The 27,279-nt window shown below is 41.8% G+C and overlaps 1 protein-coding gene across 1 annotated transcript in view; it reads right to left on the bottom strand.

Moving 5' to 3' along the window:
* Window positions 1-27,279, bottom strand: part of Ctnna3 (catenin alpha 3) — a 1,290,503-nt gene that overhangs the window by 1,246,135 nt on the left and 17,089 nt on the right. The window contains exons 2-3 of the mRNA XM_013351193.2: window positions 22,158-22,261; window positions 6,993-7,185 (exon numbers count right to left, since the gene is read on the bottom strand). Of these exons, the coding sequence (XP_013206647.2) occupies window positions 6,993-7,185; window positions 22,158-22,256 (292 nt within the window). The 5' untranslated portion in view covers window positions 22,257-22,261. The remainder of the gene's footprint in view (window positions 1-6,992; window positions 7,186-22,157; window positions 22,262-27,279) is intronic.

Raw genomic sequence — 27,279 nt, 5'->3', positions numbered from 1 at the left:
GAAGCCTGTGCATCTGCAGGTCCCCTCCCATCTCACATGAACATGAAGTCAGTAGTACCTCTATCCAGTTGCTGGCTCTAGTAGACACGACTACATGAGGCTGTCCATTCCATGTCCAGATAATTCACACTAAAGCATTTGCAGAGGGAGGCAGGGTTGGTGCTATTCTCCATCTGAGCAGGCATGCTGGCGTGTGTGGACTGTATACAAAAGAGCTGAACCTTCCTCTTTCCCCAAACACTCTTGAAATCTCAGCTCAGTTACTTCCCTTTACATTAAGAAACCAATTCTTTTAGATTCACTTTATTTCACCACTAAAACTATGCTATTGTTACAATAAGGAAGTTAATGTTTGTATAAAAACTATTTTACCCTAATTAATATTACTTTCGGCTGTTTTATGGGATAAAGAACTCATTCTTTATAATTAAAAACATAAAGAGAGAGCTGTGGTATTGTGTGAACAATTTTAACAGTTTCCTCTACTGCGCCTAGATCGTTAGCAAAAATAAACAGTATCTCTGTTTGCTATTTGTCTTTAAAATTGATTCTGAGAGACAATGCATGTCGCCAATGAGCTTCTCAAGCAAGGTGAGTTAGCACAGGTTATCTCAACCTCCACAGCACATCATGTGTCATTCTAGATTTCTATGCAATAGGGGAAAGTGTCGCTTTTAGAACCCAGTAACTAAAAAAAGAAAAGAAAAGAAAATTAAGAACCCGGTAACTAAGAATAGCATCTGGTGCTAAATGCCTATAAATACACCATGTATTTATTCTCTTGGAGCTGGAGAGATGGCTCAGTGGTGAAAACACTTTGACTTGTGCAGAGAGAACCTGGGTTTGATTTCCATCATCTACATGACAGTTCACAACATCCACCGCTGCAGCTCCAGGGGATCTAACATCCTCCTCCAGTCTCCACCCACACACACCAACACACGGACACCGGGACCGGGACACAGGTGGTACTGAAAGTGCCAGAAACTTCTAACAGGATAAACACCAAGAAAACCAAGTCAAAGTAGATTCTAATAGTATTTCTGAAAGAAAAAGAGAAATCTTTTTTTTATAAAATTTTGGGGGTTTTTTTTTTCAAGACAGAGTTTCTCTGTAGCTTTTGGTTCCTGTCCTGGAACTAGCTCTTGTAAGACCAGGCTGACCTCGAACTCACAGAGATCCACCTGCCTCTGCCTCCCGAGTGCTGGGAATAAAGGCGTATGCCACCACTGCCCAGCTGAAAAATAATTTTTAAAATGAGACAGGGGGGAAGTTCATAAAGTTAAGAGGTAGCAGTAAGACTGGTGGCTAGAGCCTCAACAGACGCCATGCAGTCCAGAGGTTAAAGAAGCAACTTGCCGAAAAGAACTCATTTCCAACTTAAAGCCATATGCACAGAATTAAAACATCAAGACAAAGGTGGCTGCTTCTCGGTCTGAAAGTGATGGAGTAAAACATGTTAAACTGTTGTTTTCACAGATAACAAAGAAAATAGCAGCCGTGGAGGTCACGTGGTAATGATGGAAAGCAAGCAGAAGCCAGAGAAAATCTAATTCACGCTGAGAGATACCATCATGTGGCATTTCTTCTGAAGGTGGAAAAATAAAATCTCGTGGAAGAGAAAACTACAGATAGACAGAACTTTGAAACCTCACATGAGTTTTTCTAAAACCCCACAGCATGCACTGGGCAATGCCAAAGGCCCAGCAAGTACAAATATAAGTATAAATAAACTTTTCAAGAGGCTGTACTATTCTATTAATTGTACTCTTTTCGGGAACAGTGGCCTCCGTGCTAAATAGTTTTGGTCAACACATCAAATAATCCTTTTAAGTGCCTCAGAACCCATACTATGAAACTAAAGACTATATCCCAAAGACTAACAGTCCTCTGTAAGACTGATGGGGAAATTAAACAGACTTAACCTTTTTAAAAGGTTAAACGAACCCTCTGGTGTCTGCTTAGTTATCAACCATTCGCTGAAGCAAAACTTAACAGTCTCTGGGGTAAGATAGAAGAATACAGAACCTCTAGTTGAGTCAGCAGTTGCCAGGTGTGTATAATCAAAACCACACAGACAAAAAAAAAAAAAAGGTGTTTCTCAGACATAAAGCAATATCTGTCAGTAGAAACAGAATCCATGTGGTCAAGAGGCAGGCGGATCTCTGTGAGTTCGAGACCAGCCTGGTCTACAAGAGCCAGTTCCAGGACAGGCTCCAAAACCACAGAGAAACCCTGTCTCAAAAAACCAAAACAAAAAAAAAAAAAAAAAGAATCCATGTGGTCAGATAGCACAGTTAAAAAACAAGGACGCTAAGGCAATTGTTGTATATATGCTCTAAATGGTAACTTTAGAGAGACTCTTCTCAAGTTTACAGTACTCTTAAACAAGTTTTTACAGACATAAAAAAAAAATCTATAAGGGGCTGAAGAGATGGCTCAGAGGTTAAGAGCACTGGCTGCTCTTCCAGAGGTCCTGAGTTCAATTTCCAGCAACCACATGGTGGCTCACAACCATCTATAATCTGGTGCCCTCTTCTGGCAGAACACTGTATACTTAATAAATAAATAAAATCTTTAAAAAAAATCTATACATAAAGAGGCAAGCCAAAAAGTTTGATTCATTAAGATTAAGAACATTTGTGGTGATATTTTGTTTGTGAGAGTATAGTTACTGATTGAGGCATAAGGGCTACTTATGGGATTTTAGCAATGTTCCTTTGTTGTTTTTGTTCTGTTCTTTAATGTCCTTTTTATATATTTATGTGGACCTGTGGGTCTCAATGTGCACATGCACCACATGAATGAAGTACCAACAGAGGGCAGGAGAGGGCACAATCCCCTAGAACTGTAGAAACAGAAGGTTGTGAGCTGTCATGTTGGTACTGGAATTTGAATGTGGATCCTCTGTAGCAGCATCCAGCACCCTTAACCACTGAATACTTGTTTGTTTGCTTGCTTGCTTGCTTGCTTGCTTGCTTGCTTGCTTGCTTGTTTTGAAACAGGGCACTATGTACGCTTGACTGTCCCAGAGCTCACAATGTAGACCAGGCAGAACTCAAACTCACAGGGATCCATCTGCCTCTGGCCCAGAACTCACAATGGACACCAGAGGCAGAGAAGCAGAGGCAGGTGGACCTCTGCCTCTGCCCCTGAGTGGTGGCATTGAAGGTGTGCCACCACACCCCCAAGCCCTTAGTGATATTTTAGTCCTTGATCTGCACGGAGATTACATGAACCTGAGTGCAGAAAGTGAAAATATATTGAGGAGATCCCAATAGAGTATGTACCTTTATGAATATATGCTATTCTTCAACAAACCACTAAGTAACAATTATGTATGTGGCTTAGACGCAAGATCTGCAGAGTGCAGGGAAGTCGTGGCTATTCAAAGGGAGTATGCACGATACGGGTAAGTTCTTAGCTAATATCTATGTCAGTCTGTAAATAATCTAGAAACTATTTGAATAAAATTTCAGATTTAGTTCCTTGCTTGTGTCCTGATGTACGAGTACATGTACATCTATATCTTATGGTGTAAGATGAAGAGGGACTGGGAGCCGTCTCGGCCTCGTGGACCCTTTGGCTGCATCTCCCTCCATGTATCCCCTTTTCTTCATCTGCTCCTGTACTATCCCTGCTCCACCTTCTGCAGGCACGCTCTCCAGGGAACACAGATGTTCTCCTTTTTACCACTTTCGACTCATAAGTAAATCCACTGAAGGCAATAAAACAGGGAAGGACAGAATCTCATAATTAGACTAAAACTACTCTAGGTCTCTGTTAATTTTATGAACCACTCTCAAAGATCTTCTTGAAAATAAGTCAATAATTACATCAATAAAACCACCCTCCACTTCTAATCCTGTTTTCACTTTTCCCAACACCTCACAGTGACTGGTTGCTTTTCATTAGCCCTTCATATGCCACTAGACAAGGGCCATTTAATAAAAGAGGGCAGAGGCTGTTTAAAATATGCTTCCAGCGTCACACGAAGTCACTTAGATCGTAATCCATTCTTCATTGTTTCGGCTCCACCACAGAGCTAACATTCCTTCCAAGTTGGGGGCACAATGTCCTCACTGTGGCTTTCTGCTTTCCACACAGTGGGCATTCCTTGGGTTCCAGAAACGCGCTAGTCCGTGCTTCCCTCCCTCCCCTAAAGGGGTAGTGGTTCCCTTCCACTTGTCAAAAGAATCAGAGAAAAGCACTTCAGCAAGTGTGTCTGTTGTATGTGCTACATATGACATGCATACATATAGCTATATATTAGATATACGTATTCCATGCTATAATAGAAAACCATGCATCATTTACTGCACAACCCCAAAACCCCGACTTCTCTGAGAATTTCCTTTTTACTGATAGGCGGGTGGATAAAGAAACTGAAAATGGGGGGGCTGGAGAGATGGCTCAGTGGTTAAGAGCCCAGGTTGTTCTTCCAGAGGTCCTGAGTTCAATTCCCAGCAACCACATGGTGGCTCACAACCATCTGTAATGAGGTCTGGTGCCCTCTTCTGGCATTCAGGCATACATGGAGACAGAATGTTGTATACATAATAAATAAATAAAATCTTTAAAAAAAAAAGAAAGAAACTGAAAATGATGTGGCTTCGATTCATCTTTGTTTTAGAAGAAGCAGTCCTGTCATTTGCTACAACCTAAAAACAGAGCTAAGTGAAATAAGCCAGCCCCAGAGTGCCAGTGCGACGGCTCAGCAGGTAAAAACAGGTTGTCCTGCATGCCTTCACCTGAGTTAGAGTCCCAGATCCCACAGTGGAAGACAAGACCCAACCCCCAAAAGGTGTCCTCTGGGTCGCACACACATGCTGTGTGCATACACACATATGCATGCACGCACGTACATAGACACTCCACATGCACATATAACAATAACTAACAAACGCAATTTTAAAAGGAAAAAATGGGAGAAAAGCCAAATACAGTGATTACCATGACAGGGTGAGAAGATGGGGGACGGTGAAGGGCAGAAGGTGTCAAAGGGGGGAGAGTGGAGCTGGGGCTCTAATGAACTGTGGGGCTGCAGTGAGGCCGAGTAAGGAACCATCTTGAACCAGGGCATTCAGTGTTTTGTCACCAAAAGGTGGGGATTAATCATGTGAGAGGAGGTCTGCACCCCCGTACCCCACTGTAGAAACTGTTCGCAGCATGAATCCCATGACACTGTGCTGCGCACCTCATATGTACACAACAGAACTGACTTTAAGAGTACGAAACCAAAAATTACAATATAAACATAATCCCCTAGATCTGTATTTGGTTTAAAGTTGACTGGCTGTTATGTTTATTTTTATTATGAAATTCTCTCTCTCTCTCTCTCTCTCTCTCTCTCTCTCTCTCTCTCTCTCTCTCTCTCTCTCGCACACAAGCACGTGCCAAGGGTGTCCACGAGATAGCTCAGGCTGGCCAAGAACTTGCCATCCTTCAACCACAGGCTCCTGAGTACTGAAGTCACAGTACCACCATATCCGGCTATTTCTGATTTTTTTAAAATTGTACTAGGGTTTAGCGGAGAAAAACATTTAAACAACTCAGACATTTTTTATGAAGTTGAACAAAAAAGTTCTAGTTTGTTTTCCCTCCCAAAATAGTTTCAGCAAAAGTAATAAATATAAAATCATCAAATAGTTCTTTTTAAGATATCTTTCAGGACTAGAAAATGGATCCATGGATATAGTGGTTCCAGAGCAAACATGAGGACCTGGATTATGATCCCCAGCACCCACGTGAAAAGGGAAAAAATACCTTGGGTGTGGCAATGCAATCTATCACCCTAGCACTGGAAGGCTGAGACAGGCAGTTCCTGTGGGCTCGATAGGCAGCTAGCCAAAACTACAAGGTCCAGATCCAGTGAGAGACCCTGTCTCAAGTAAATAAATAAATCATTTATACATAGATATAGGCAGACAAACAGATAGATAGATAGATAGATAGATAGATAGATAGATAGATAGATAGATAGATAGATAGATAGATAGACAGACAGACAGATAAATGATGGATAGATGATGGATGATAGATAGATAGATAGATAGATAGATAGATAGATAGATAGATAGATAGATAGATAGATAGATAGATAGTATCTATGATACATACATACATACATACACAGACAGACAGACAGACACTCCAGCATCCACCTCTGGCCTTCATGTATGCCTGTGAAGAGCAACTGAACAAATGAACCTTCATAGGCACAAATTAAATTTTTTTAAATCTTATTTTAAATATCCTGAAGATGAGACTTGTAATCTTTGGGGGGGGCGGGGGGGTTGATTGTTGTGTTATCATAGTAAAACATCAAAAGGCAGAATATGTGCTTTTATTATGTAACATAGGCAAAGCACAGCATGGAGTATGTGTGGTTTTCACAAAGCCTTACCCAAAAATGGGGGAGAGGGGCTTGGTAAACCTAAGTTTCCAAACACTGAAAAGTAGAAAATATATTTCTGAGCCCATCAGAGAAGAAATGTCTCCTAACTGTTCAAAAAAAAAAAAAACTTTACAATCCGTTGTGTATGGGCAAAGGCATCTCTCATTTCATTAAACCTCTCCGGTTATTATGGAGAAGCTGCAAATATATTTCTGAGCCCATCAGAGAAGAAATGTCTCCTAACTGTTCAAAAAAAAAAAAAAAAACTTTACAATCCGTTGTGTATGGGCAAAGGCATCTCTCATTTCATTAAACCTCTCCGGTTATTATGGAGAAGCTGCAATGCAGTATTGTTGGAGGTGGGGAGCTGTATTCAGAGACTCGGTAACCAGAGAAGAGCCAGGGCTGGGACTCCACCTTGGAGCTGCCTAAAGAGCCACCCTGCCTCCCACAGCTCGCTCTTCACAGCTGTGTGCAAGACTAATAGACTCGAGCCTGCAAAACAAAACAAAACAGCCACAACCCACAAACCCACTGCAGCAGCTAACACCCTGAGGATAGGCAGGCTGCTCCTGCCTTCCTTCAGAATACTCACTCTCTCTGCGAACTTCCTGGAGGGCAGCTGTGAGCTCTTCCTTGAAAGCCCTTGCTTCCTTGGCGATCTTCTCCCCCTTGTCTAACAGGTTCCAAGTTGCTTCCTCCACAGAAGCCAGGAGAACTCTGGCTCTCTTAGAGCGTCCCTTTTTCCTGTTGGAAGGGTTCTGCGGACAGTTGACAAGTGTGGTAACCTAAAATTGGAGGAAACACCAGGAACTTACTGAACGTCTGGTAGGGGGAACCCAGCCTGGAGAGATACCAGTGCAGAAGAAACAGAATCATGTCCCAGTAACAAGACTCATTCGGGGGGGCTGTTGTTACATTCCTTCAAGGGCAGCCACCGGAATCCCAACTGAAGGTTAGAAAGGAGAGTCCTGGTTATGGACCCCATCAAGTTTTACTACTGATAAAAGCCTGAGAGGGCTCTGGGTGTGTGGGAAAGAGTCGTGTTTAGTAAAGACGTGGAGCGATGGGCACGGTACACCGGTGACGTGGCTCAGTGCATAGGGTGCTTGACTGGCAAGCATGAGATCCTAAGTTCGAGCCTCAGCACAGCTCGCACCAGGTGTGGTGGCGCACATCTGCTATCCCAGCCCTGGGATGGTGGAGGTAGAAAGATACCGGGAAACAGCAGTGGGGAGATAAAGCGTTCAAGGTCATGATCCACTCACAGAGGCTCAAGGACCTTCACAGGCCAAGGGCAGTAAGATTGAAAGACAGAGGGAGTGGACGTCTGCAGTGAAATATTACTTGCTGGACGCAGCAGGCCATTGCACAGGTGAGCGAGCCTACAGCAACTGTGACTGTAAACACAAGCCTGTGCAAGATCGAGTCGGACAAAACCCCACAGTGGATTGGGGACCGGCTATGGAGTTGCAACCCTCGTTGAGGAGCTATTAGCAATGGATGGATGGTGGGAGAAAGAGAGTCAGTTTTCTCCAGAAACTCGGGCCCTGAGAGACTAGCCATACTCCCGATAGATGGTCCTACCCGCACTCATGTGCAGGCATCGCTAAGTGGGCTCAGTGGGTTTTTAAAAAGAAAGAGCACATAAAGTTGGGAAGGAGAAGTGGTGGGAGAATAAGGGAGAAGTGGGAGAGGAGGGAATGGGGAGGTAGATTTGATCAGAACACATTATATGTGTGCATGAACTTCTCAATTTAAAAGGGGGAATATATTTAAAAAACAAAGTTCATACTATTACTTTATGAGAAATATCCATTGCTTCCATTTCTTAATTAAACCTTGGGTCCCAGAAGAAATTCTGGGATAAAACTTTTATATAGCAGAAAAATTACTTGAATCCAGTGTATGAATTAGGACACCTGGGGCTCCTGCTGAAATCGGAGCTCCCATGATAAGCCAGTGAGAGGCTATGTTAATTAGCTAGGCTGACTCTTTCCACAAGGCATACACCTATCAAATCACCATCGTACCCCCTCAATATACACATTCATTTGCCGACTAGAAACAAGTAAGCAGAGCCAGTGAGGTGGGTAAAAGTACTTGCCAAGTATGCTAATGACCAGAGTTCCATCCTGGGAGCCACAGGAGAAGGAGGACACTAATGCCTGGCAGTTGTTCTCTGGCCTCCACAAGCACTCCATGGCACATGTGCCCACACATAGTATACATATGCATGCACACACACATTAACAATAAATAAAATTGAAAAATAAGGGGCTGACTATGAAAATCAGTGTGGTAGTTCCTCAGGATGCTGGGAACAGATCTATCTACCTCAAGATCCAGCTCTATCACTCTTGGGCATCTCCCCAAAGGACTCCACATCCAACTACAGAAACACTCACTCATCAATATTCATTGCTGCTCTGTAAATAGGAGCTGGAAATTGGAGACAACCTAGATGTCCATTAGCAGATGACTGGATAGTGAAAATGTGGTCCAGCGACACAGTGGTCAGCTAGTGTAGGAGGCCCTTCTGTCTTTATGTTGCTTTCGTTGGTTAATAAAGAAACTGTTTTGGGGGGCTGGAGAGATGGCTCAGAGGTTAAGAGCATTGCCTCCTCTTCCAAAGGTCCTAAGTTCAATTCCCAGCAACCACATGGTGACTCACAACCATCTGTGATGGGGTCTGGTGCCCTCTTCTGGCCTGCCGGCATACAGACAGAATACATGACCAACAGGGAAACATCTTGGAAGAAGCCTTTGTTTTCTTACTATGAAAATAAGAACAGGAGCTGGAGATCTACTCAGCCGCTTGCCTGGCATGTACCATGACCTGGGTGGATTTCCCCATATAACTGACTACCTATAATCCAGGCTTCGCGGCCTACACCTGTAATCCTGTAACAGTTCAAGTCCATCCTCAACTACATAGCCAGTTGGAGGGTCCAGATCTTATCTCGGACAGAAAAAAAAGAAAGAGTGGGGGAGGAGGCGAGAAGGAGGAGGGAAATCCCATTATCCAGTTAGACTACAAATTGGCTAAGTGCGGTCCAGTGCTTTCACAATTCATAATGAGACACGCTGCGTGCGTATTTTCTAGTCTGTGCACAATGGAGGTACAAAAATTGGCCACCACAATCCCTGTCAAAGGTGCTTTCTTTAGGCCTAATCTTGTCTCCCCCGCCCCAGCCTCCACCTCCCACGTGAGTGTGATGTGGGCAGTTCACAGCACACTGGGATGCTTTACCAGCAGCTGAAGGGCACCTAGAAGATGACAAGCAGCCTGGTGGACCACCGGGGCTTTCACAGACACCAAACGGCAAGATTCTCTGCCCCTGTTTGCAGAGTTAAAAAGTTTTTGTCTAGATTAACGCCTATATTAAAACTCCGGTTTGAAGCGGAGCAGAGTGTCTCGTCCGAAAGGTTCCCTCCCACTGCGCCTAAGTGCACAGTTTTCCACGGCACAGTCTATTGTTGAATCCTCCAAGCACCAAATGCTTCCCGCAAAACACCCTAACCTTTGAAATTAAAATGAGCGTCCTAGAAATGCTTTGTTCTTTATACTAAATGCCACAGAAGTGAGAATTGTGAACGAGAACATTGTATAAGAGCATTATGCTTATGTTTAAAAAAAAATGCAATTGTGACTTGTAAGCTGTTCACTTGTGTATGTAGTTTGAACCCAAATCTTCTTTTAAAGCACCCCAATATAGCTATTTAATATTGGCTAATGTTAAGTGACATTTCCAATGACTCGTTTTTACCTGTTCAGAAAGAGACCTCAATTCACCCAAGGGCTGTCACCTACTCCTGTCAGCCACTGTGACTAAGCACAGCAGGAGTGCCTCACCCAAGAGGAGGGGTGCCTGTGTTATTGGAAAAGGTCTCTCATCTCGGAAGGAAAACCAGCAACCAGTATAATTCACTTTAACATATTCTGTAAAATCATTCCTCTTTCTTCATTTTCCTTTACAGTACAGAGAGCTATTTCTATAACGGATGCAAAACTTGGGGTTGAACCTGCAGCAGAGATGATCCTACAGAATCCATTATATTTTACCTCCTTTATATTTTGTCATAAATACATAACCTTCCCTTTCCCTCATTTTTTTTTGGTGGGGGGGAATTTTAGAAGATTTTTAAATTTGGGAAATCTCTAGGCTTGTAGCTTTATTGAGCAGGCACGGGTTTGTTCACTTGCTTTTAGTCTGTACCCTTGTCCTTTGCTACAAAAACACCTTCACCGAAGATAAAAAGGAAATGCATTACATTGAAGTATTGGAATGTCATTCATAATGAAGCCTGTTATTTTATACAGTTAGTATATGCTTATAAATAATAATAATAAACCAGTTCTGGTGGCACAGGCCTGTAATCCAACCTACTTGGGAGGCTGAGACAGGAGGATCATAAGTTCAAGGCCTGTCTGGGCTGTATGTATATATATATATATATATAATTATACATATGTAGCAGGGAGATGGGCTTAGGGGTGTGGCTTGACATTAGGATGCTTATGCTTGCCAAGAATGTTCAAGGTCTGATCACTAATAATACAAATAATTAAATAATAATAAAAAATACAGGAAGAAGGCCTCCTCTCATAGAAATGATCTTAAGTTAGCTGTCTCAAGTAATATGTAAAGAAGAAATTCCTACTTTAATTCTGAAAGTCAAACATTTCATGCAACCAGATGTATCCTAAGTGGTGTGCAGTCACTATGCGTTGAATGTTAGAGTGCCAGGAAGCAGTCTGTGTGATGTTTCTCATCAGGTGTACTGGGCCGTCTCCTCGCACAACCCACAGTGCACTGGACTCTAATCCAGATGGATTTCTCTAGTTGCTCCAAAGACACTGAGGATTGAACTGGTATCCTTAGTGAACCAACCTCCGGCTTGACCTTGTAGCAAGCCACGCCAGTACGCGATAGGAGTAGTAGGAACTATGATAGGCACCTGTGGTTTGCTCTTGCTTGGTGCACGAGTGTAGTGATTGCTTTGACTCCCGGCTCCCGACACTTGCTCCATGGGAAGTGTTTAAATGCCAACTGGAGTACCACATTTCTGCTCCATAGTTGTGTTCTTTCCCAAACTCTAATTTCTTCTTCATACTCTGCTATCACCATGGTATTAAAAGGCCATGTTAACAGACATCTCTTTTCTTGTTGATGAGCTAAAATGCTTTGAATTTTTAACCTTCCTCTGGTAGCTCACAGGAACCTTCAGGGCTACTTTTGTTCCTTTCAGTTAATTTTAATTTGTGTAATAAGATACATGACATTTAAGCCATGTTAAAATTAAAAGTTAAAAGGCTTAACTTTGCCGGGGTTTTGAAAGAGATTAGGAAAGTAGAAAAGAAGAAAATTCATAGAGAAGTTCAATGGTGACCTGTCAAAAAGACTCCCAGGGCTTGGGAGCGGGAGGAGAGGTCTTCTTCAAGCCTCTGATCAATGTAACTATTCTTTACTTCCAAAACCAACCCAGACCTGCTCAACAAAGGTACTAAGGAAGGCTGAGGGATTGCGAACCTTTGCGGGCCTCTGAATCAACGTTCAACAGTCTCCCAAAGTCAACCACCAGCTCCTTTCTGCTCATTTCAAGGCAATAAACATTTATTGAGCACATACTGTGTTGGAAACAGTACTGTGGGGATTTAAGAAATAAAAAAAAAATGAATAAGCTCCAAGACGGTGATGAGGACAGCACACAGGCTGTACTGCAGCAGGAAGAGCAAATTGCTGACACTTCTGTAAGGACAGACAAGGTTCTGCAGAGCCACAGTCACAAAGATGAAATGGGCCTTCCAAGAAGAGCCCTGAAGGACACATGGCTTTCCACCAGGAAATACAGGGGTAAACTAGGTGGTCCTCAACCAGGGGCTGGACTCTGGGTGGGAGGTAGAGAGACAAAAAGATTAGGTCTGGATACTCATCTCAGACATCAACTAGAGAAAAAAAAATAGCTAAAAATCAGGAAAAGAATTTATGGAGCATGGCTTTCATGGGAGGAGGGAGACGCCTTAGCTTGTCTGTGGAGTATGAGCTTCCGGTTTAGATGGAGGAAGAATGTGTGCAGGACTGAAGGGTGAGTAGGATGATTAAGTTTGTGGCCTGATTAACCCTCTGTTCTGGTACTACAGCGTGATTTCTCAGACGCCCTCATCATTTCAGGAGACAATCCAGTTCTGGGGACATGGTTTATCCTGTTTAGGAGTATGCTGTAACTTAACAGAGCGAATCACCATAACAAATATATATATATATATTTTATATATATATATATATATATATATATATACACACACACATATATATACACACACACACACACATTGGGCTTTTATACAAATCCTCACATGTGTGGGAGTGTGTGTGTGTTTTCTAAACCAATTCCCCTAATCATTATCATAAAAAGAAAATTTTTAGAAATTCTAAATAAATAACTCCTCCATGCACAATGTATCTAGAGTTTGATCAGTTCAAAGTTATCTAGAAGCAAATGTCTTATAGCCAGTCTTTTGTGTCAAAAAGAGAGGAGGGTCACAAAATCAGATGGCTTATTTTCAGAGGTGGGCATATTTTCATATTTGTTTTACTTAAACCCTCATGTTAGTTCATTTGCTAGGGATACTAAAAACCAAATGCCACAGATTAGCAAGTTTACACAACAGAAACTTAATTTCTCTCAGTTCTAGAAACCAGAAGTCAAGGACGCTTGGTTCTTTCTGAAACTATTCCTTGGTTTCCAGAAGCCCAGCTTCTAACCATGTCCTCACAGGTTGTTGGGAGCAGTGACTCTCCAGATCCTGAATTTCTTGTAAACAACTTGTTTTCCTCTGCTCTGAGACAGCCTGCAGCTGCTCTGAGCACGAGACCCTCGGGAGTTCCTGATGGCAGGGGAGTGGTTGCTGGTGGGTTCGGCTGGGGCGTGGCTATCCCTATATAAGCTTCCCCTGAACACAATAAAGGGAGCATTCTTGGGGCATTCCTGTTTCAAGGATGACCCGTGTCTCTGTCTTTGTGTGTTTCAATCTCCAGGCCCGACACTGGCAAAAGGTCCTATAGTGCAGGCGCCGCATACCATACTATCACGTGGTACAGGCTGGCACTACAACAGGTCACAGGGACACATTTCTGTATGTCCACATGCATCACGATCTCTATTTATCATGAGTGTGTGTGTGTGTGTGTGTGTGTGTGTGTGTGTGTGTGTGTGTGTGTGTGTGTGATGACTGTGTATAAGTGTAGGGGTGTCCATGTACCGTGACTCACAAGTGGAGCCAGATGGGTAGCTTTATGGAGTTGGTTCTTCCCTTCCACCGGGGTTCTGAGGGTCAGGCTGAGGTGCCAGACTTCTACAAAAGGCCCTTTGGTGCATGGTAATAGCAACCCTTGAGGAAATGTCACCAGTCTACAGAGAATTCTAGACCAGCCATTCCACAGAAGTAAGTTCAAAGGTCATCACACTAATCCCAAGACCCAGTTTCTCACCGCATAAACACATAAACAGGATACACCCCGGCCACCTATTTCTTGATCATTTTGTGTAAGGGACAGAGTAGTTACCAAAAGACACTGTTGAAATCATTGAATCACAGCACTTCACCAACTTGCTAGCTGAATAATGTATCCCATCCCCATGGGCAGGTGCTGATGAGGAAGGCCAGAACGTATAAAATATAAAGAAGCAAACGTGTCCTGTGGGCAAATTTGTAATCCCCTACAAGCATCAAAAAGAAAGGCAACTTTAAATGTTTATAGCTGCTGTGAAATGCCTTCTCATTTCAGAAATATTAAAATGCAAGGTGAAGGATATAGAAAATGTGTCTAACCTGAACAAAATTGATATCTTATGAATCCAAGCTAAGGATACAAATCATTTCTGTTAAACACAAAAACCCATCTGCGTACTGGAGAGTTGACTCGGGAGTTAAGAGCATTTGCTGCTCCTTCTGGAGGAACTGAGTTCTGAGTTCGGATCCCAGAACCCACGCCAGCCAACTGCAGTCATGTGTACATATACAACATTTTTAATTAAATAAATCTTAGAGTCTGCAAACTCACATATCATATTTAGTGAGTCTTTATTTGCAATGTTCGCTTTCATGGCTATCTATCATATACCATATATATATATATATATATATATATATATATATATATATATATATATATTCAGTTATAAAGTTAGAAAAACATAACAAGGCAGAGTTTTAGGGCAAGCTTTAGACCTAGAGGAAGAGCTGTCCTTGTCATTGGCTGATATAATGTCCAGCTCAGCAATCCCCACATCGCAATCACCTGGGAGCTTTCAGGATGACTGCCTGGCACTACTCCCTGAGATTCCGATTTAGCTAGCTTTGTGTGGGGCCTGTGCGTCAGGATTTTTTTTTAAAGCCCCCCAGATGATTTTAGTGGGCAATGCAGGCTGAAAACCACTGGGCTAACAGAATCCTCAACAGTAACAGGAATTTTTGGAATTGCCTGGTTAGCACTCTGCTGCCAAAGGAGACTTTTGTGTCTCTCATAGGATTTGGTCACAAACAACTCCACCACAGTTTGTATCCCATGAGGCTTTCAACTGAGTGTGAGACAGTACCCATCCTTACAATTTCTTCTGGAGTGAGCGCAGAGTATCTCAGCCAGAAAATGGTCACTCCAGAACAGGGACCTGAAAACTATCCCTGGAGAAAAATCTGGACACGCGCTTGTTTCTGACAATAAGAAATGTCTACTCTCATGCCAGGCCCATTTGTTCAGATATTGTCTATGGCTGCCCTCATACTGTGAGGGCAGCATAACTGCAACACATGAGCTATCAAATCTGAAGCTATTCACTATCTGGACCTACTAAAAAAAAAAAAACCATGAGGGCTGGAGAGATGGCTCAGTGGTTAAGAGCACTGTCTGCTCTTCCAGAGGTCCTGAGTTCAATTCCCAGTAACCACATGGTGGCTCCAAACCATCTGTAATGAGATCTGGCGCCCTCCTCTGGCGTGTGGGTATACATGGAGGCAGAAAGTTGTATACATAATAAATAAATATATCTTTTAAAAAAAAACATGAAGATTGTGGTCATTGGTCTAGAGTCATGGAGGTTGAGCCTATCTCCAGAGATTGCCAGGGGATTCTATGAAGGATTGAGTCACCTGTCAAGCGGCGTAAATGACCACAGCTTCGGAGATGGGACTGTCCTACCATTTCACCGAGACAACCACGATTGCCCCCCTGCATCTCCTAATGAGCAGGTGGGTTGTGTTTTTCAGTGTCTGACACCTGGCTGCCTATAAAATCAGTTTACAAGTGAGGGGAGGCCACATTTCAAAGCTAAGTTAAATGTGCCATCTATGAAGTCACAGAGGAAAAGATGAGCTGTGTTTGAAAGATAAAAACATTCGCGGTGGTACTAAACGTTGTGGGACACACTTATAATCCCAGCACCCAAAAGGCTGACAAAGGGTGACAAGAAGCTAACATGCCGGTGGAGTGGGGACAACAATGTTGGAGCAAGAAGGGAAATACCAGAATTTGATATTAAGCGGGGGAAAAGGGTCTAGGAATCAAACTAAGGAGAGGTGAAGGGGTCCGGCCCTCCTGACACCTGCCGGTGGCTCATCTCAGAGCCCCCAGGTCTGGGGACACTGTGGACACTCTGACAAATGTCACATGTGCTCCAGCTGGAGCCCACAGTATTTCAGTCAACTCACTACTGGTTTTTCTTTGTTTTACTTTAATTTTAAAAAGCAGCTTCCTTTTTCTGAACGATTTGTTTCTCGGGAAACGCTCTATCTAGCCTAGCAGCTTTCCCCGGGGAGCAGTTTCCTGGCTGTGAAGGATGCAGAAGTTGGAAAAGTCACTGTATTAGATATCAACTCAGCTGTTCTGAAGCACCTTCAACTTTAAAACATGATGATAAACTTTATTTCTTCATCCTCCCATAAAAATAACATCGTTATGCTTATTAAGCATTAGGCCTGTAAGTACTGCAAAGACATTTAATTTACTAACTCTTAAGATCATATATTAAAGTAAGAAGTCCAATATTTACTCGGGTAAATATTACTCTACGAGAACATTATGAGTGTACAGAATTGTCTGCAGGACTTCCTTTGACCTTTGAGGTTGGTCGCGGTATCCAGTCTATTGATGGGATAATCAGCAAGGGTGCACGTAAGAAGTTTAGAGATATCAAAGAAGCCCTGCTAGCTTCGTCCCTGTGGCTGTTACTGTAACACTGACCAAAAACAACTTGGAGAGAAAAGACTTTTATTTGACTTACGGTCACGGTCCATTGCTGACTGAAGTTGGGTCGGGAACTCAAGCAAGAACGTGGAGCAGAAACCACAGAGGAATGCTGCTTGCTGGCTTGCTCTCTGACTGGCTCGGAGTCTCGGGCTCAATCAGCTTTATTACAGATGCCAGGACCACCTGCCGAGGGACGCCGTGGCCCATAATGGGCTGGGCCCTCCAGTGTCAGTTACCGATCAAGACAAACCCACCTAGTCACGCCCACAGGCCAATGTGGCCTAGGCAACTCCTCGATAGACTTTCGACCCAAATGCCTCTAGTTCATGCCAAACTGACAAAACTAAGACAGAAATATAAGTAAATGATACTAAGTTCACACAAAATGGGCATGGACAACAATCACAATCTGAAAGAAATAAAGGGAAATTCTGTTCTTGGAGATGAAGAACACCCAAAGGTGACAGAAGTCCTTCTGATGAGTCAGAAGCCAACCAGCTCTGTCTGGAGAAGAGATGGAAATTCGCTCTTTGAGCCCCTTGCAGCCACTTGTATAAACTGACGTATGTGACTGCTTACCTAAATGCTTGCTTTTTCTCTTTCTCTCTCTCTCTCTCTTCCCCTTTTCTTTCTTTCTTTTTGGTTTTGGGACTCAATAAGAAATTTTTCTGAGTTGGAGTACAGCAGAATTCTCCCTAGATGGCTGCGAGAAATTAAAACACTGTGTTTAAAGGAGCTGCCACTGGCACTATTCATGTCTCTCCTTGTGGTGATGGCCCCCATGGACCTATATATTTGAATACTTGTTACCCGGTTGGTAGAAATGTTTGTGAAGGATGAGGGGGTACAGCCTTGTTGGAGGAGGTGTGTCTCTGGGGTGAGCTCTGGGGTACTCAGTGTGTCTATATATGTAAATATTTAGGAGACTGTATGGAAGTGGAAATGGGGCAGAGCCATGAGGTATATGAGAGTTAGTAACGAGAGCCATAAAAATAATGTTCATTACTGACGCTCTAATCCTGTATTTGCCTCTTTAAAATGTGGAACGTATTTAAATCGTAAAAATACATCTGAACTTTTGCCAGAAAACCTTTACAAAGGGATTTATTATTTTAAGAGATTTTAAGACTATTCCTTTAACCCACATTCAATATGAATCTGATGCACGGAAGATTATATTTCGTGGAAAATGAGATTATTGATGGATCCATTACATAATGACTTCAGCATGATCTAGCGGTTTATGTCCCCTTCGGAGAGGCAGCACAGAGGTGCAAGCCCCTGGAAGCGCAGTTCTGCATAAATAGACTTTCTTCACTCCACTGCCACTTTCCGATCTCAAAAGTGATAAAATGCAGATGCCTGCAGTTGCAATCATAAAAATGTAATTGCCGAGAAAAAAAATTATTTCTGACCCATTGGAGGAATTTATTGCAAAGGGATGCACTGTGTAAGTTATCACACTGAGAAAATGAAGGCAAATGATTGAAATCTATCCCGGGCTGAGCCTCCCTGCAAAATGACCTGGTGATTTACCTGTGCTCAAGAGAAAGAAAAAAAAGATAAAAGATAAATCAGATTTGGCAGGGAAGACTCTGATTACTGTAAAAAGAGCAGAATAAAGATTTATGCATAAATGAATTAAGAACTTGGAGTGACAGTATAGTTAGTATCTATGACCAATTACTCCAAAATTAAAGTGTAATTTTGATTTTGAATTATGTGCCAAGATAAGTAATTCCAGTGCAACTTCGCAAGTAAAAGAATTTGACATAAAGATAAACAATGAGGAAACGTGAGAATTTTTTAATGGAGCTACTAAACTGGTGACTTTAATGTAAAGGAGATGCAGTTCTATTAAAATGTATTTAGCATGATCAGTACTGTATCATCTGCTTGCATAAACCATGCAACTATTGAAACTAGAAACTCTCTGGAAGGGGCAAGATAAGGACAGGACCTAGGAGCCTATTGATACAGAAATCAATAAAATTATATATACACATAAATAATTATTATTAAGCAATTTTAGGAAAAGCAATTCTTGCCATTTGTCATTGTGAATGAACCTGGAGACTTTATCCTGACCATATTTTCATTGTTGCAGTCAACAGTGTCCACAGGCACAAAGGAAAGCACTGCACAGTCTCACACGGGAAATCACAGAATAGCACAAAATACTGATTTTCAGGATCTCAAAGAGGGGGTATGGAAAATGGGAAGTTTGATCGAACGATACAAATTCGGGGGAGGGGGGTGTTGACCTAAGAGCCATGGCCTCTCATTTATCACACAGTAAACTAGAACTAAAATATCAAAATATGGGAGAAAGGCAGCTATTTGAAGGGATGATGTGATAGTCTTCCATGAAATAAATGATCATTTGATCATATGAGTAACCATTCTTAGTCAGCACATAAGGCCTGATTTTATGGACTGGACTTTTAAATTTCTTAAAAAAAATGTTTTTATCAGCATAGCTCATGCATAAAATGGGTCTCATGCTGACATTGTCATGCATAGATAAGATTATTTGGGTCACACTCACGCCATCATCATTTCTTACCCCATCCCACACTGTTGGATTTTCCTGATGCAGAGTTGAAGGAATCTGTTCACTGATGCAGATCTAAATATTTTACCTTTAACAGTGAACCTGATAGAGCCAGACTCTCCTCTTGGCCTACCTTCCATAGTGCACCAGGTCCCTTCTTCCAAAGACACTAAGCTCTCAGGGTTCGCTTGGGTAAAAAACTACAGTGGCTTTATATTTGATTATTCAAAAGTGTTCGTGTCTTTTCTGGGGATGCACAGTGGAGCAGCTTTGAGGACAGACACGGGACATGTTCTCACTGAACTCAAATTGAGACCCACTACTGAGAAGGCAATTTAAAACATTTTGGTGACAGCTGAGTTTTATATTAACTATTGCTGTCTAAAAGGCACTAAAACCTGAAATTAGTACTGCTTAAGCCAGTTCCTGAATGCTTTCATGTTGAGAGACAAAACAAAATCTATCTATCTATCTATCTATCTATCTATCTATCTATCTATCTATCATCTCTCTTTCTCTCTCCCAGGCTAAATTCAGACTCAGAGTGTTCCTATCTGTTTCTTCTAGGTGCACTATTATGTCTGGCTTTATTTTGTTTTTTCTGACAAAGTTCACTAAAAAAAATTAGAATCTCCCTGGAGTAGGGCCAAGAAAATTAAAACACATTCAATTTGCTACCAAGGAAGAAACATTAGTGCATTATTTCCTTCTAAGACAGTAAAATAGTGGGTGATTTTCTCAGAACTATACAAAGAATGTAAACTCAGTGGATAGTGCAGGCCTGCCACGCCTCCTATTTGGGAGGATTAGGTAGCCTTGGCAACATATGCATATATGTATACTGAGTATGTATATATATGAACATACATCTGTGTAGGCACATATGTGTATACAAATATTCAGACATATGATGAATTAAGCTCTGGGAATCTAATTTGTGAATAGCATAGTAACTATAGTTAACAACACATATTATATGCTTGGATGAAACAAATCTACAGTTTAGATACACTTTAAGTGTCTTTGCTACACAAATACAAAATAATACTTATGGACAGTGATGAATATATTCATTAACTCAGCTATGGTGATCATTATATGAAGCATATACACACATATATATGAACTAAATGTTATATATATAGATATATGAACTAAATGTTCAGGGGGGAAATGATAGTATTTCTAGCACAATGTTTCTCAGGAAAAAACTCAACCTTATAATAATTTAAAGAAATTACTGTGTGGACAAATGATATATGACAAAATTGACAGATGAGGGGCTGGAGAGATGGCTCAAGATGCTGCAAAAGCAGCAAGTGCTTTTACAGAGGACCCAGAGTTTGGGTCCCAGAACCCATAACAGGTGACTCACAACCACTAGCAATTCCAACCCCCGGGGGTCCAACCTTTTGTGACCCTGAAGGCATCTGCATACTCCTGGCTTACACACACACACACTCAGAAAAATAAGTATTTTTAAGTAATAGACTTTTAAAGGCTGAGTATACAATCCTATAAGGTCAGTTATTTTAAGATAATAAGTCTTAGACTTTAAGTCTACTGGGGTTTTACAAGGAGAACCCTATGAGGATGAAGGCCAAGTGTGCATCCACATAATTCTGTTGTGCTAGAATCTGCTTTATGAGAGAGTTCTTACACACAGCAACTAATCCATAAATTATTAATATTTGTAGTTTCATATGATTTTAATATTGCTAAGACCTATAAGAAAATTTCAGCTGGGGCATTGGCAGAGTGATATGCTGAGCCTCTTGTAAGAACTCAATAAACATTTAAGAATCATCAAGGACAAGAAGGAAGATAAAGTCAGCAGTGCATTAGTGACTGAGAACTCTCTCACAGACAGGAAACGTAGGCACCCAGGTGCCACATCCACAGCGTCTCACATGAACACGATCGCACAGTTAGGAGAGTTTTACCTTTTCCAATTAAATAAGATTCTATCAGAACATTTGCGTTCTCTTAACTATCTAGGTGGAACCAATGTCATTTAGAGAGATGGTTATGATAGCTTTAGAACATACTAGGACACACACAGTTGTGCCCACTGTATCTTTGCCTGCGAATTCCTACCGACTGATACGGCAAGGTACTTGACCAAAGCATCTACTGGTTTCTGTTCGTACGTAAAAGGTGGTTTCTAATAGGCTGTGACGATGCCTTCTGCTGATACCAGCACTGGAAGGAACCCCAACTGAGGCAAGGGGATTGAGGTAAGCCTGGGCTACACAGGGCAACCCTGTCTCAAAAACTAAATAAAATGTAGTTTCTTTACAACCCTTTCTCTGCCCATAACAATATGGCAGCATCCTTCATGACTATCAAGTTCTAAGGGACCTCAAACTCACAGAGATCTGTCTGCCTCTGCCTCCCAAGTGCTGGGATTAAAGGGTGTGTCACCTCTGCCTGGCTTATATACAGCTCTTAACATTATGATACACACATACAATCCCAGAACTAAGGTAGATGAAGCAAGGGGGGGGGGGCATATGTTAGAGGTCACTCTGATCCACAAAGACCCTATTTCGTGTGTGTGTGTGTGTGTGTGTGTGTGTGTGTGTATTAATATTGCAGTTAATGCCAAAAAAGAATCTGAGGGAAAACTTTCAGAATTATATTAGTAAAATCAAATACATACTTTTATATTTTAATACCAGTTTATTGGGAGGAATTAAGACAAGGTCTCCATGTATAGACCTGACTGTCATTGAACTCACAGAGATCTATTTGCCTGCCTCTGCCTCTGGAATGCTAGGATTAGAGATGTGCTCCACCACACCCAGAAGACACCAGTTTAAACAAAGGATGCTGTTAGGTGCTGTAGTCATTCATCCCTAGAGCCAAAGCCACCCTTGATTCAATGCTATTCCCACCATCTTGAATTCTGCTAACACGCAGCTGTAGCACATTGCAGCATCCGAAGTGCTCCTACCTGGATTATCAGCGGCTCCAGCAGCTTCTCCACAGTGACTGTCTGGATCTGCAGGTCGCGAATGTCCAAATTCAGGGGGATTGGTGCTTCTGCCGACATGGTGCCTGTACACGGAAACACACAGAATAAAACAAGGCTTATCAATGAGGAGGAATTCTTTCCAAAGTAGAGGGTTCCTGACAATCATGGAATAAGTGAGTCTTCTGTTTGGCAGGTCTTTTCAGTCCTCTGAGGCTCAGGGCCAAATCCACCATAGGAGAAGCAAGAGGCTCCCAAGCTGTTGTCTGCTCTCATGCTGCCTGGGCTTAACTCTAATGTATGCTAGTAAATTCTTAACTGACTTTCAAACTTACCAACCAGGCTTCCATTTAATCAGTAGTCTTAATTGAAAGCTATTGCTGATCTCTTGATACATATCTGACAGTAGGCAGGTCATCTGACTTTCATGAACTGGTGATGCTCAGGGACTTTGTATGTTTGTTGTTTGCCCATTCTTGTCAAGACTTAGATTAGAAGCCCGAAGACATGTGGTGTGTGTGTAGGTGTTTTCAAGGTTGCTTATTTGAGAGTTTGATTGTGAAAGAGATTGGGCAATTTTCTTTCTTGTATAGAGAAGAAACCAATAAGAATTTGAATAGCTATTAGAGGAAAAGAAGCCCAGTGGAAAGCCCTGATATTTGGACAAGATGCAATGGTTTGCATGAGAAATGTTCCCCATAATCTCCAGCATTTGAACACTTCCTCCCGGCTCCCCTGGCACTTGTTGACATTGTTAGGGAAGGTTTAGGAAGTGAGACCTTGCTGGTGAAGGTATGTCACCAGGGGCAAGCTGGCAAGCTGGGCTAGCTGAACTGCTAAGCTCCAGGTTCAGTGAGACACCTTTTCTCCTGCCTAAGACCCAGGACTGGCATGATGGCTCCACAAGTACAAATGCTAGACCTGACGAGCCCGAGTTCAACCCTCAGAACCACGCAAGTACAAACGCTAGACCTGACGAGCCCGAGTTCAACCCTCAGAACCACGCAAAGGTAGAAAAGGAAAACTAACTCCGCAAAGTTTTTCTCTGCTCTCCACACTCATCAATGCACACACACTGCTCACAATAATACAGTATATAATCTAAAATAGGGTGAAGGGTGCAAGTGGAAAACACAGACGCTGACCTCTGACCAACAAACACAGCTGTACCTGCACATACACACACACAAAAGCATGTACACACACACACACACACACAAAAGCATGTACACACACACACACACAAACCAATCGCTGAAATTTTCTATTCTTAATCACCTAATCATGATTGGCATTTCATAACATATTGAAACTGACAGTGAAACTAATCCATCAGCCATGGACACTATTAACTAAATTACTAAATCCACAAATCTGTATTAACCCTTGTCTGTCAATCATCATTCAGGAAGTATTTACTCATGTCCACAGAGATAACCAAAATAAATCATAGATAGATAGAGGAAAGTCATATATATATATATATATATATATATATATATATATATATATATCAACTTAACCTACTTTAAAAATTAAAGGAAAAAAGGCTCAGCAGTTAAGAGCACTTACTGCTCTTTCAGAGGACCCACGTTCAGTCCCAGCACTCACATGACAGCTCACAACCATCTCCATACCCAGGAGATCTGTCCTCTCTTCTGCCCTCTCTGGGCACCTCAACACACATGGTGCACAGACACATACACTCAGGCATGCATACATACACGTAAAATTAAAATAAATATTTTAAAAAGAAAAGAAAAACTTATAATGAACAGAAATACGCATCTATCAATAGAAAACCTTCCGACTTAGCATATCCCTACACTCACCCACAGTTTCCCACAGCTTTGGGCTTAGCAAATTGATCCCCACCAAATAAAAACACCCTAACAATCTCCCTGGAACCATGAAGGAAAAAAAGAAATAGAAAGTATGAAGATTGCTCTAGTTTCTCTGGTCAGGAGTTTTAACTAGAAGGGCAAAGGGCAAGTAATGGTTCTCTTCTTAATTCACTGATTGGCAATAATCAGACAGCTAGGTGGACAGGTACAGAGTTACATAATATCAATCTTTTCAAAGATCTCCCTAATCTCAATAATCCTAGAAGACCGAGTTATTCTCTTTCCTATATGTATTTCCACCTCAGAATTGTAGGGTGGAGTCCATGTGCCTGCCCATCCCTCCGGTGAGAGTCTCCTCTGACTTTCCCACAGACTCTTCCCTTACCCCTGTCCTCGGTCCATAAAACCAGCACTGGTTTGCTTGCCAATCTCCCCACTCTCCTGGGTCCATCCCACAGATCCATACATTGCTATTGTGTGTATTCAAATATATCCATGACCCCTATGTCTATGGATAAGTGGAAAGATCAATACTTCACCAAGAGTGCCATCTAAGCAGTGAACTGGGTGCAGAGAGAGAGATGAGACACAGCAACATCCCATAAGTAATCATATATATTGGTTCTCACCTTTGTGTTATATAATTTTGACATTGATAACAAAATTTGTTTAAACAAAAATAGAAGCAAATGCTGGAGAGTCCAGGAGTCGTGAGCCTACTGCTCTTCAGATGTCACCCCCACATGGCCACTCTATAATTTCCTTTTTTATTATTGCTTTTTGAGTCTATAATTTCCTTTTTTATTATTGCTTTTTGAGGGAGGTCTCGCTATGTGGCCCTGGCTTTCTTGGAACTCTCTATGTAGATCAGGCTGGCCTTGGACTCACAGAGATCTGCCTCCATGCCTATCAAGTGCTGGGATTAAAGGTGTGCGCCACCACACACAACTCAACGAATACATATCGACACAGATACATAAATTAATGGTGATAAAACTGCAATGGCTATAATGACACAGCTGTGGTTACTTGAACAAGAGTGTGCCTCCACATCATGGATGTGGGAGGGGCTCATAACGCCCCACCTCCCTCCCTGTCGGCGGTTCATGGTTGCTGAGGACGGGGCATCATTTTCTTCAGTGGTGTAGCCACTCATATGTTGCCCATGCTCCAGGAAATAACCTCCTGCCGATGCTCATGCAAGCAACCCCAGTTAAACTCAATGGGCCACACACAAAGACATAAAAGTGGGCGGGAAAAGAGGGGTTTCTGTGGTAGAGGGAGGAAAGGGGGTGAGAGGTGGTAATGTAATTTGAAGAGTGAAAATCACTGAATTTTTTATAGACATGTGTGAAATTGCCAAAGAATTTTTAACTGTGTATCTGAAATTTTCTTGAGAAATTTTCTCCCCAGTGACTTAGCATCATATTTGTACATAATCTAAACACTGCAGTTCAAATGTGCTTATAATCAAATATTGTTATAAGACTTTTATTCTTTCATGTGTCTTCAGTGAAGTTTAATATTAAAAACAGGGATAATTTACTGAAATTCTCAAAGGAACCAATTATGACGAGCTTAATAATTGATAAAAGCGCTTAAGTACAGTCATATGCTCCGAGGTTTTCTATACTATTCAAGGCACCAGTGCACGCTCTCTACTTCACAGACACTATCAAGACGGTGTACAGTTGACACAAGAAAGTAAATACACAGACTGAAGTGGGAGGAGAAGGACACTTTATAAATCGAGTGGGATGCCCCAGCATCCCCCTTGCTGTTTTTAAAATAACTACAATATACTATATATATTATATACTATATATATATATATATCCATTTGCACTAAATGTTGACAGTTTTATATAAATACCACCAGAATAGCTGATTGCAGAGATAGAGCAAGTTTTCTGAAACACAGCACTTTTCTAGATAGCTCTCTTAGTGAACATAATCCAAACAGCCCACGTGGGGCTCCCTCCCCACCTCAATGCAATCAAGTGTGCCCTTGTTCTCAGTCGGTGCTGAACTCCATTGCAAGTCACTTACAAGGACTGTTATCCCTTTACTTTTTGTTTATCTGTTCTTGGTTCTGAGACAGGGTCTCACCCAGCTGATAGCTCAGACTGGCCTAGAGCTCACTATATAATGTAGACTGGCTTCAACCCTCCTCCCTCAGACTCCCAAGTTCTTGGACTGCAATCATGAGCCACCCACCATGCCTGGCTCTCCTTTACTTTATTCTTTTTCTTTTTCCTTCTTCTTTGTTTTATTTGTTTGCTTGTTTGTTTTTGATTTTGTTTGTTTTTTGAGAAAAGGATTTCTCTGTGTAGCCTTGCTGTCCTGGAACTTGCTCTGTAGACCAGAATGATCTTGAACTCATAGAGATCCGCTTGCCTCTGCTTCGCGGGTACTGGGATTAAAGGTGTGTGCCAACACCACCTAGCCTTTCTTTATCTTTTAAAAGTCAGTTTGGTTTAAAAATTCAGGTCGTATTAGGATGGATAGATAGATAGATAGATAGATAGATAGATAGATAGATAGATAGATAGATAGATAGATAGATAGATAGATAGATAGATGATAGATAGATAGATCACAAGTGTATCAATGGTAGTGTGCATCACCATTAAGTGATGTGTGATACAGTCAATGGCCTTTTGGTTTAGACTGTTACTATGATATGTCTCACTCCTTTTCACTGAATAATTTCCTTAAAAGTATAGTCTCTCTTCTCAGACATTCTTTCAAAATATAGAACATATTCTTTTTTTAAAAAACAAAAAAAGAATCCTAAAACTACTAACACATGTTTTCTCTTAATGCAACAAAGGACTGGAATGATTTGGTTTGAGTTGGTTTTCAATCATTCTACCTGTCACTTTTCTTCCTTGTAACAAAGACATATCAAAACTGACAGAACATTACCATGGTGCCCTACTTTTTTTTTTTTAATGTGTCTCATGATTTGAATAGGAATGGATCCCATAGACTCCTGTGTTTGAATGCTTGCCCCATAGAGAGTGTTAATATTGGGAAATGTGGCCTTGCTGGAGGAAGTGTGTCACTGTGAGAGCAGGCTTTGAGGTCTTAAAAATTCAAGTCAGTTTTACCTTCTGCTACCTGCAGATCAAATGTAGGACTTTCAGCTCCTTCTCCGGCACCACATCTGCCTGCACGCTTTCATGCTCCACTATGATGATGATGGTCTGCCTGCACGCTGTTATGTTCCACTATGATGATAATGGTCTATGTGCACG

This window comes from Microtus ochrogaster, linkage group LG2, assembly GCF_000317375.1.
Source record: "Microtus ochrogaster isolate Prairie Vole_2 linkage group LG2, MicOch1.0, whole genome shotgun sequence".
Taxonomy (NCBI): Eukaryota; Metazoa; Chordata; class Mammalia; order Rodentia; family Cricetidae; genus Microtus; species Microtus ochrogaster.
The sequence above is the reverse complement of the archived record's forward strand: the minus strand, read 5'-3'. Positions and strand labels throughout refer to the sequence as shown.